Raw genomic sequence first — 11,685 nt, 5'->3', positions numbered from 1 at the left:
TGCCACCAACGATCTGGAGAAGGAGGGAAGCGCTCATCCCGCCCGTCAGCGGCAAAGAGGAGCAAAACGAGGAAAATTGCGCCGGCATCACTTGCAGCAGGGCCAGGAGGGCCTCCCCTCCCAGCGGGGCKCCTGTTCAGGGTGACAGCTCCGGGTGACAGCGTTCGGAGGGGATTCACCATCACCGCTTCCAGCGTTGCCACGGCGACGGGCGCTCGGTACAGCGTGTGAAACACTCCATTCGCTTATTGATTGAGCCGCCGTCAAATTCAATCACAAGTGAAAATGGATTTTTTAATGCGACTATTAGCTGCTTTTGAAAGGCAAATTGAGTTCAGTTATACCGAGTCAGCCATCAAAAAACAATTTGCCGTCAGCCAGACGGGCCGGAGAGGAGCCCGGACGGGAGCAGCGGCCGCGTGTGTGCGGATCGGGAGATCCGAGATGGGAACCGAGGGGAAATGCGACTTTTCCTCCTCAAAAACGCCCTGGATGAGGAAGGTGAGGCTCAAGGCTGGGCTTTGAGGGGCTGGCATGGACACGGTTTACAGTGGGATCCATGCTTGGAAAGGAGCAGCGGTTCAAGGAGTGATTTCAGTGATGGGGTTCACCCAAAAAAACCCGAGCGGGGTGTCAGGCTGACCCCAAACTTTGGGGTGCACAAGGGGAGCCAAGAGAGATGGACACACAGCCCTGGTCCTGGGGTGATACCCAGCCAGTGTCACCCCYTCCCTGTGCCACCCCACATCCACCACGACTCAACAAAGCTCATTTCCTTCCAGCCGCTGGAAAATAAGATTTTTCCCTCGCTGATTAGGGAAGCAGATTCTCATTACTATGTTAAGTGAGGATCAATATCGCAGCCAAGTCTGAAATCAGCCCTGTCTGGCGAGGTGCTGAGCACACCAGTTTCCCCAGTTTGGRGCTGAGCAGTGTCTCTGGGGGGCGTGGAGGGCACTGCTCCAGGATGGAGATGGAAGGAAGGAGGTGGGACAGAACAGAGCTGTTTTTAACTGAACTTGAAGTTCCGACAAAATTTCTGCCAGATGTGGGTGGACTTGTCTGTACACACRTATCTATAAATAAAAACCTTGATATCTTAAAAAAAATCCACATAAAAATAAATTTYCYCCTCCCGAGCTCAGGGACTATAATATAGCCCATTAATTATAATTAATTATAAACCATTGTTTTTATTATAATTATAAACCCATGAATCATAAACCCATTGCTTTTAGACCCCCTGAGAACCCTCCAGTAAATAAATAAAAATCCAGCTTCACTTTGGGGTGCCACCTTTCCTGATTCTCTTTTTAATCCCGCTAACAAAGTCACCAGGCTTTATTAAACACTTGCAGGAGCAGTCCAGGAATTTCTATGGCAGCAYAATGCAAAGATCTGCTTTCAAAGAGCCTCTGCTTCCCACAAAGCTCCAGCCTCAGCTAATGAGARCTTAACCACATGTTTGTGGCGGATGAAATAGTATCATTTTGCAATTATTATCATTCAAACATTATTTATTTAACCCGCAGCCACATTATATTGACTGCAGAATTGCTGTCATTTTTACTTTTGATGGCTCTCTTATTGAGCTGAGAGTGAGGAATTGTGCTCCGTGTCCCCAGTGTGGGAGAGGCTTCCCTACTACTGGCTCGTCCTCTCCCCAGCCAGATCCAAGTCTGCCCCAGAGCTGGTGATGTTTGGTACCAGAATCCCCCCAAAATGGGCATTTTCCCATCTTTTCCTCTGCTCCACCTTCCTCTACTGGTCGTATTTGGGAGATTAATCCGTTCTGAATGCGAATAAAAATCTTTGTGCACCAGAGAGCTGCAGATAAGAGCAGAAAATGGATTTGGTGCCACGTTTTTTTCCCCCAGCAGCTCTGARAGCTCCTCTGTAAGCAGCAGCTGAAGAGCTCTGAGTACCCCAGAAACTCCAAATGTGGGGTTAACAGACAGCCTTGGGCTAAAAMCCCTTCTCCAAGGAAGCAGCAGGATGAGTCCCAACCAAAATCCCCGGGGTTTGCAGCAAAATAAACACAGAGGGGTGCACAACTCGAGATCTGAAAGTCAGCAGGGTAAAAAAAAGAAGCCTGTCCTCCCTCTCTGTGCTGGCCCTGGCTCTKCTCTCACACGTCACTCTCCCCGAGCCTTGCAAGATGTATTCACACAACAGGAAATCCAACATTCCCCTTCGCYTTCTTCTTTTCTTCCTCTCTTTTAATTTTCCCCAAATGTAAATGAGGAAGTCATCTCTCCTCCGGTGATGAAACATCTGCCTGGAGAAGCTTGCAGTGCAATGCAACRTATTTTGATCACTGCTACATCTAATTACAGAGACGAGAAGAGAAAAAAAATCACAAAGCAGGGTTTGGGACTTTTTATTTTTTCCCCCAAAACACAAGGCATCTGAAAAATAATGGAAAAACAGCAGCACTGACAATCAGAGCAGAGGCAGCTTCCCCATCAGCCTTGAAAAACAGCGYTGGAATACAGAGGCAGCTTGGAAGGAGAGGGATTTCAGGGTGAGATAGGGAAAGATTAATTGCTCGTGGGGACAAGGACACGTTGGGACTGGAATTGGAATCTTAGTATCCTCAAAGGCAGAGGCTGCTCCAGCCTGACCACAGCAATCKGGCTGCACATCCATCCTTTGGGGCTCGTCAGGAGCTATCCGGGGTCGAATTCTTGCAGCTCCTTCACACCTACTCCAAATCACAAGGGAAGGAGGGACGTGGGGGAAGAGCCTTACSAAGCAACTCACAGTCACAAGTTTCAAGACCCAGCAAACACTTGATGTTCAGGAGCCAAGATGCAGAGGGAGAAAAGGCTGGAGCTGTGAACTGTGATGCACCGGCTCACCCCAGAGAGGGACAGCGATTCTGCTCCAGGAGCAGCTCCAGRCTCTCGCAGGGAAGCTCTGGAGACGCTCAGGCACAGCTCCAAACCGGCAGGGGCASAGCYCTGGCYTTGGCCTCGGCTCCCGAAGTGAYGACGGGAGAGGTCTCAAAAGCACGGCAGGCGGCACCACCCACACCCCTCGACATTCCAGAGGGGCTGATTGCTTCCCTTGTTTATCTCTGAAAAAAAATCCACCGCGAAGCGCCGGTGGGGCGCAGCCTCCAGCCGCTCGAGGATGTTGCTCGCCGCGGGGAAACGGAGCTTTTAGAAGTTCCAAACAGAGCCCTAATCATAATCGTTGCTATTTCCCTGTCTTGCTCTTCAAACTCAAAGGGAGTCCATGGCTAAGCAGCAACAAACAGCACCTCTAACGAGACCTTTCATGGCAAGGAACCAAGCCCAGCACCGGGGGATCCTGTTCAGCAGCCTCACTGGAGGAACGCTGACAGGTTGTTTATAGCAGCTTGCAGAAAGGCACTGCAAAATAAACAGGAGGCTACCAGCCTTCCACCCCGCTCCCACCCKGATTTCCAAGGGAAAACTTGATTTCCTTTCTAAACGTTTCGAGTTTTTAGAAGGGGAAAACAAAACGCCGCCTCGTGATGAATGGCGGCTGGCAGCTGGTGGGGACAGGTACGGCGCTTCGAGCCAGGGGAAAGCGGCCCAAAACGTTCAGGCACCGCAAGGAAACAAAAAAGCTGATGGGAAGGATGCCCACACACAGGCAGGGGGGTCCCAAGTCCCCGTTTTTCTTCACAGAGATTTGTCAGCGGCGTTTCTGCTGGCAAACAGGCCCCCATCMGTCCTGCCAGGCATCTCTGTTCCAAAACAATCGCTCCAAGGATCGTCCTCGCCGTTTCTTATCCTGCCCGAGCGTGAAGACACACAAGTGAGCAGCAGGTGCCTGTCTGGAGCCAACAATGAACGCACTTGGTTTAATCCAAGTCCATCTGCACGTGGAGAACGGGCTGAAAGAGCTGGAGCCTGCAGAGCTCAACACCACCACGAGGAAAACAGACGGATCCACCGCACAGACACCCCGAGCTGCTCCGGAAAGGTCACATCCCTCCTCAGTGTGGGTTTAATCCAAGTCGTGCCTGTCAGGGAGTGAGAAAAACACAGCCCTGGGGCTCTCCAAGATGGAATTAGTGCTCTGAATTCTCCCCTGTGGGCACAGGCACGTGTGCGCGGAGGGAGCGCGTTGTCACCTTGGCGGAGCGCCGCGTGTTCCCTCCTCGAGTACAGCGGGTGCTGACAAGGTCAARAGCAAGAAGAAAACTCACCCTGGGCTAACGGGAGGCAGAGAGTCGGGAGATTAGTCACCATCCAGAGAGCCGCGTTTCCCGGGAAATAAACCAGCTGACAAGGGGTGGAGGACATGAGAGAGGCAGGACGGTGTGGGATTCCGCGCTGGAATTCAGTCCCTGGCTCTGCCCGCAGTTCTCTCTGCATGGATTCACCTCCAGCTTCTCTCTGGGCGCTGGGAGCTCTCTGGGGTTTGCCAAGGGCAAGTTGTCCCAAGCACAACCCAAATCCCTGAGTGTCCCCAGGGTCAAAGGGAGAACTGTCCCTAACCCCTGCCAGGACAGGCGGACAGAGAGGGGCTCCTCCCTCGCTATTTCTGCTGTCTCCCAGGACACGGGAGCGCTCCCAAGCGGAGCCGTCCATTTTTTTGCACCAATATTTGCCCAAGCAAACAGCTCGCAAAGCTCCACAAATAGCGGGAGGGTCGGTTAATTGGGGAGAAGGCAGAGAACCACRGAGCAAAACGCGTGCAGGCAGCGCCAGAGGCAGGGAAGAGCACGGCTGAGGGGATCGGGCCGCCCCAAGGGCACGTTTGCCCTCCATGCATTGTTTTCTCGGTCCCAGCACCACTGTCAACAACACTTCCTGCATATGCAAATAGGACCATACTCCCGCAATTACATGGCAATCAGAGGCAAATTACATTCTTGCTGTTTACTTTCGGTGTCCTTAATTAATCCGGTTATTAGACGATTAATGAAGCTTGTTTGGTGAAAAACTCATAGCATTTACGGCGCTAGCTCACGCGTGCGAGCCGGCTGGCATCTGGCTCCGCATCGGCACGTGGGGCTGGAAGCAGAGCGTCCAGCGCTGTCCCCAAGGCCAGCAGARCAGGGTGACACTGACACCGGCCCTGCAGGGCTCGGGGGGCGGGCAGGGTTTGGCTTTTCCAGCTGTGCCTCCGCTCCAGGAGCTAAATCCTGCAGCTCGAGCCAAGCACCACATCCCAGCTCCCTGCCTGGAGACACGGAAAGCACCTCCCTGCTCCTCTCCAAAGGCAGCAGGACCCACACTGGCAGCTCCCAGCGGTCTGGAAGCTGCTGGAGGAGATTCCCAGCCCCGTGAAAGCCGCTGGTGCCCGTCATCCCTCTCCTCAGCCGGCTCCCAAGGCACCCTGCCCTCCCCAAAGGTCACCCCAGCTCGTGTTTGGTTAAGCTGCCGATAATGAAGTGGCATGTTCATCTAATGATCAAATTGCTGCACCACGAGCATGAAAGGCTGAGGAGAACTAATTAAGAAGCTCATTTGCATACTCCAGCGTTTCCGGTGCACGTATGGGGTTCCCATAGCAACCGGTACAAAAGCTGGTGATGGTGTGTGGGTTTTAGTGGGTTTTAAGTGCTGCTCCTTCCCTTTGTCATCCCCTGCAGATCACAAAGGCTCTGCGAGGAAGGTGCGGTGACACCGGGCTGRGGAGGGGCATTTTTGCACAGCAAGGGGGGGTTACAAACGAGCTGCGAGGGTAGCAGGAGCTGAGCTCGTCCCCAGTGCCACCAACCCAAACACCTGAGTGGGGAGCAGGCATTTGGGGGCTGAGGAGGACACACTTAAATAGAAATCCTTGGCCTGATTCTGTTCAATCCAAAACTCTCCTGAGTCACTTTGTCCTCAGCTCCAGAGAGAAGTTTTGCAGGGGACTGCACCAAATCCCGCAGCATCGCGGTGCCCTGAGGAGGGACTGGCTGCAGGGAGCTCAGGGTGACGCCTGCAGCACCCGGGACACGGGGACACTGYGGGGTGGGACCCCAAATTCTGCACCCCGGTGTGGGAAGAAGGAAAACAGGAATGGTCAGGTGAGGGTGACAGCTCAAGTCGCAGCAGGTTCCCCGCAGTGCGGCGCAGTCCAGCCCCAGCTCCTTCCATCATGTCACTTTTCCTAAGCACCGAGATTTCTTTTCTGCTTTGTATTTCTGGCAAGAAACCTTTGCATTTAGATAAGGAATAAAGCCTGGAATCAGATCTGAACTCTGCAGCAGAGATCAACATTTTAATGAATTAAATATATTCCAAACTAAATGTAACCTCTTAGCGCTCACATTTTTGAGTGAGACTAACTTAAAGAAAAAAAGCCGACAATTCAACTCATTTCAGCTCTCCCTGGCTGCGAACTGGCCACGGGCCAATCAATTATCYTGAATTTATTCGTTATTCAACTTCCCTCCAACAGCCCATTTCCAGGCTGTGAATTGCAGGTGAGCGGCTCCTCCGCTCTCAGCCCAGCCCAGTTTGCAGGCACTGGTTTCACTGGGCTGGCCCGGGGCCACCGGCGAGGCAGGGACACTCCGGCTGGCACTTTCGGTGTCAGACAGCGCCGGGGGGACTGGAGGGAYGCGGGCTGTTTGACATCGAGCAGCAGCGTTTACAGATGCAAACAGAGCCCGAGCATCCCCCCGGGGCTGCGCAGCGCTGTCAGGCCTGAGAAGAGACGTTTAATTCGTCCCTGTTAATTGGTGGCTGAGCGGGGAGGGCAGAGATGCTCCGGCAAAGCGCGTTTGGTCGCGGGGAGCAGCGGAACACGAAGCTCTGAGTGCCCGCGGATTTTTGCTGGGTTGAGAAGGGCAGTTTTGGGAGCGGGGATGAGATCTCTGCGTAGGTCTCTGATCAGGCAATTGTTGTTGTTTAAATTCAACAGCCTTCCACGGAAATAAGAGGAAAATCAGGCAAGGAAGATTTTCAATAAGAGGAAAATCAAATGTTTTCAAGCTCTAAGGGAGGCGAGCGGAGAAACGATGGCGCCAATTTCTGGACAGACACCTCATTAAAAAAAAATATATTAAAAAATACAAAAAAAAAATAGGAATCTGGTATCCAGGAGTCAGAATTCACTCTGATAGCTGTGCTGTCCTGGTCTCCCATTGCAGTCTGGTGCTTTGGGGGTGGATGGAGGGAGCAGAACRAGGCCAAGGACCACCAAAAAGGCAGCAGAGGAAGCCCAGCTGGTCCTTCCTGCAGCTCCCACCACAGTCAGGGCTTGAGGAGCCCCAGAGTTTTCACCCTTCCACTTCAAACACCTCTCCTCACCATTTCCCACTCAAACCAGAGCTCTTCCTCTGTCCCCAGCCTACCCAGGATCCTGGAACCAGCTCCAAACCTGTCGAGCTGGAAGAAGTCCCCTTGCCCATCCAAAGCTTTCTCCTCCCCTAACATTGTTTTCATTTCCCCCTCCCCCCGGTTTTTTATTCTCAATAAAAACATAATTACAGGCTTTTAAAAAAAGCAAATTATAGTGACATACTTTAATTATCTCCAAGCAATGGAGGACTAAATTACACAGTCAGGGAATCGGAGGTTACCTAAAAATAAAAGCAAGAAGCTTCATTAAATGCTAATTGCAGCTTTCACCACTGAAGTGAGATTTCAACACAGACCACCATTGACTCACTGGGCCCTACAAGAGAACATTGGGGCTGGGGAGAGACCCTTGGACACAYAACACGTGCCTCCATCCATGGCTCCAGCCACTGGGATTGCTCCAAAGGGAGCTCTGAAGGCTCCACTCTGCTCCTGGCCCTTCCCCAGCCACAGGGCTGGGTGTTCCATCTCCCTCCAGGGCAGCCACTGTCCCCTCAACCCCACCCAGAGGTGCTGCCCACCTTCCCAGCAGCACTGAGGGGCTCAGCACRGCTCCTCCAACGCTTTGGAGCAGAGAAATGAGCACCAGTTTTTTCTCAGAGATGGTACTGAACCGTGAACAGAACCACAGAATCCAYCTCAGCTTTGCTGCCCTCTGCTCTGATCCCGAGCTCCACCTTGCTCCGAGCATCACTCAGCTCTCCTGGGGCCAAAAAAAAGGTCCTTGGGGCTCTCCTTGTGGGAATGGAGCCCTGTCCTCCTGTCCTGTCCAAACCAAGATCTCCTCCAGCCCCATTCTCCCCATCCCCATCTCCAGATTTCCTCCCCAAGGAGCTGCAGCTCCAGGCCCASAGGAGCAGGGGGGCTGATTCTCCCCAAGACGCAGCAAGTGAGGCACGAGGTGGCAGGCAGGCTGGAAAATTCRCAGGGAAATTATCTTGTTTTTCCATTTCCCATCGAGTTGGCCTAATTATGCCACCGAAGTCTGTAATTTGCCTCTCACAGAAGAGAGTTAATGACTGGTTCCAGGCTGCTGCTGCTCCAAGCGGGGGCACAGCTCCCGCTCCAGCCCCCAGCTGTGCCCTGGGACCCCAAAAGTTCTCGTTTGTCCCCRGAGAAGGGAGCTCTGGAGAAGAGTTGGTGATTGGGAACAGCAGCCAAGGACAATAGAAAGTTCCAGGAGGCAGGAAAATGTGAGCAGGGGATGGAGGGASCTGGCACCAGCCCAGGATTTTTTTCTTCTCAAAGTCCCAGGAAAAGTGAAAAATTTGCGGGTCAAGCACTCAGGGAACTCAGGCAATTATTGTTGTTTAAATTCAACAGCACTCCACAGAAATAAGAGGAAAATCAGGCAAGTGCTTTTAAAGCTCTAAGGGAGGTGAGGAGGAGAAATGATGGCACCAATTTCTGGACAGGCACCTCATTTAAAAAAAAATACTCAAAATACCAAAAAAATAGGAATCTGATATCCAGGAATCAGAATTTGCTCTGCTCTTCTCCTCAGCCACAGACAGAGCAACACTGAAAAATATTAAACAAAGCAKAAAAGCAGAATTTGGATCCTCATAGGTCCCATGAACTCCCTGCTGCAACAGCCACAGCAGAGCCTGGCTGGATCCCCATCCCTCTCACTGGCTTGGAGACTGTTCCTTTTTAATTAGCTCCCATAATCAAAGAGGTGTTTAGGATTAAACAGCACTGTATTGTGAAGTGCTGGATAAATTACCCAGCTGGGCTGGAAGGTCACTGCATCCACCACTGGAATGGGCTGGGAGGGACTGGGCTCCTTCAGCAGCTCAGGACAGATTTGGGGTGACAAAAACAGGGCCATCTCTGCAGTCTCAGAGCATCCTCCTCACAGTGAGGGGAGGCAGGGGGAGGCTGRAATTAAGTCAAAATAAGCCTTTCCAGTCATTGTCAGGCAGAATTCAGGGTGAAAGCTGCTGGTGACACCGTCAGAGCAGAATCTCCGAGCCAGGAGCAGCAGCAGAGACATCAGCTCGGGTTTTCTGGGAGCCCTCTGAACCAGGCAGTGCCTCACATCCGATCCGACAGTGATGGATGCGCTGGGAACGGAGCAGTTTTTTCTCCTGAGAAGCTCTTTTGACAAGTATGATCTTATCAAAGTTCCAAGCTTTTCATTACGCTGCTTTTTTTCCCCCTTTTTTAACTCGTGCCTTGGAGCCAGGCTCTGTCCTCTGTGCACAAGCAGGGAATGGCTGMATTTTCCTCTGGCTCTGATCCCTGGCTGAAGCTCCCGTGGGGTTCAGGGGGCTCAGGTGCCCCCCAAATACACCCCAGGGTGAGARCAGAGCTGTGATTAACACACAGACAGGTTTAGAAATGTGAAAAATACTGAGGTGACATCACACAGGGTCAGAAAGGGGGAAATACCAGCACTTTTGGGGGAATGGGGACAAACGGACAGGGAGCCATCACCACTTTCRCTGGGCACCTGAAACAAAGCTTTTCCAGGAGCTGGAGGCACCCAGCACCTCTCCCTGCCTCCTTTCCCCCTCTCCCAAAAGAGTAGGAGAAGTCTGGACCCTTCTCCCTTTATCCAGCAGCCAACAAGCACAGCCAGCTCCATTCCAAGAGGGAAACACTGGGAATGCCCAGACAGAGAAACAGCAGAAAGGAGGCACAAAACCACCCCAAAAAGGCCCAGCCCAGACTTGGGAACAGCCACGTCCCTCACACACAGGGCTGTGCCACCCCAAGGAAAGGCTGGAGCCTGGAGGAAAAATCCTCCTCACAGGGAGGGCAGAGCTGCTAATTAGGGCAATGCCTTAATTAAGTCCTGGATCCTTCAGGCTGGAAAGGGATCCTCTGGTCCAACCCTTAACCCAAGGCCACCATGTCCCCAAGTGCCACATCTGCACACGTTTGAAATAAATCCCTCCAGGAATGGGGGCTCCAGCGCTTCCCTGGGCAGCCTGAAGGAATGGAAAGACCTGGAAAATCCTCTCTGCTCCATCCTCACAGCCTCTGCCCATTTTGGGGAAGAGAAAAAGAGGAGGAATCAACCCTTTCTGCTCCAAACGTGCCCCACTGCTGAGCACTGGCTGTGGTGTGTGCCCCACACGCTCAGTTCCCCTCTCCCTGTCCCATCCCCTCTTGCAAGGATTCRTTTGCAGCCACCTGSAATCTCCAGGAATGCCTGGASAGGAAGGACACCAAGCCCTGAGCTSTCCCARAGCGTTTGGCCACCCAAAACCTTCCCTGTCACCTCCTGAAACCAAGTCACCAAGAGACAGCAAACGCCGAGTGCAAAACCAGGGTCTTTTATTAGAAATCTCCTCGTATAAAAATGATCATGCTCTACACAGTCATCGAATAATTCATAAACATCCAGGCACTGAACTTTGTTTTTTTTTTTGTATGTTTTTGTTTTTTGACTGGTCAGTACATAAAGCAGACATATTTCAATCCATATGGTCATCACATACATTAAGGAACCACCTATAGAAATCAGCACTTTGAACACAGTCTAGGTTTTATTTTATTTTATTTTGCTGTCTGTTCTTTTTTTTTAAATGTAAATTTTAAGTATTTTTATTTATTTTTCCTTTTTGCAACATATAGAATTTGGTAGGATACGGGGTAGAGAGTGAAGAGGGACGGAGGAAGACAGGAACGAAAGAAAATGGAGGATAAAAAAATAAAAAAAGAGAGAAAACAGAAGGTTCTGCACAACCACAAACAATCGCACAAATTCCAAAAAAGGGAAAATGTTGGGGCTCTTCTTTTTTTCTTTTTTCTTTTTTCTTTTTTTGCCAAAATACAGGAAAAAAACCAAACCCAAAGACTCGCCGAAGTCCATCCCCTCTTGCCCGCTCTCCGTCCCCCCGCTCCGCTGTCCCTCTGTGGGAGCCATGCATCGCCACCCTGGGCGCTGGAAGAGTTTTAGTGTTTCTTGATGGATTTTTTTGCTGCTGTTGATGGCGGTTTTCCCCGGGAACTGTGCCCACAGGAGCTGTCACCTCCCTGTCCTGTGCCGCTGTCCCCGCGAGGAGCTGGGCTCTCTGCTGCTCCCGGAGCTAAATGGCGTGGTTGCTGTAGCTGACGTAGGTCTGCTTGGTGGCCAGTGCTGGAAGGAGACACAGAGCTCATGTGGGTCATTAGCAGAGGCCACCTTCCCCTCCTGGCTCGTGTCCCATCCCCCTGACTGGCCATCAGGGAGGTGACAGGGTTTGGTCATGGATTTGGCACATGGGATTGCTCCCTGAGGTGTGGCAGAGGGGCTGAGCCCCACAGCAGCTGTGGGTGCTCCCCAAGGACACCTGATCCCAAAAAGAGCTCCGGGATGTGCCCTGAGTCATGGGAATGTGCTCTCAGCCCCCCAGCCCCTTCCCTCAGCAACATCCTTCATGGGGACCCACAGGTGCCCAAACCTGTCCCAGCCAGC

The 11,685-nt window shown here is 52.0% G+C and overlaps 1 protein-coding gene across 1 annotated transcript in view; it reads right to left on the bottom strand.

Moving 5' to 3' along the window:
- Positions 1-10,546: 10,546 nt before the first annotated feature.
- The window catches only part of LOC130582634 (metabotropic glutamate receptor 4-like), a 4,077-nt gene continuing 2,938 nt past the window's right edge, over positions 10,547-11,685 (bottom strand). The window contains exon 2 of the mRNA XM_057381467.1: positions 10,547-11,367. Coding sequence (XP_057237450.1) covers positions 11,318-11,367 — 50 coding nt within the window. The 3' untranslated portion in view covers positions 10,547-11,317. The remainder of the gene's footprint in view (positions 11,368-11,685) is intronic.

The sequence above is a fragment of the Malurus melanocephalus genome, unplaced genomic scaffold, assembly GCF_030028575.1.
Source record: "Malurus melanocephalus ecotype Western Australia unplaced genomic scaffold, MMel_1.1 scaffold_511, whole genome shotgun sequence".
NCBI lineage: Eukaryota > Metazoa > Chordata > Aves > Passeriformes > Maluridae > Malurus > Malurus melanocephalus.
Note: the sequence above shows the minus strand (reverse complement) of the source record. Positions and strands in the feature narration are given on the sequence as shown.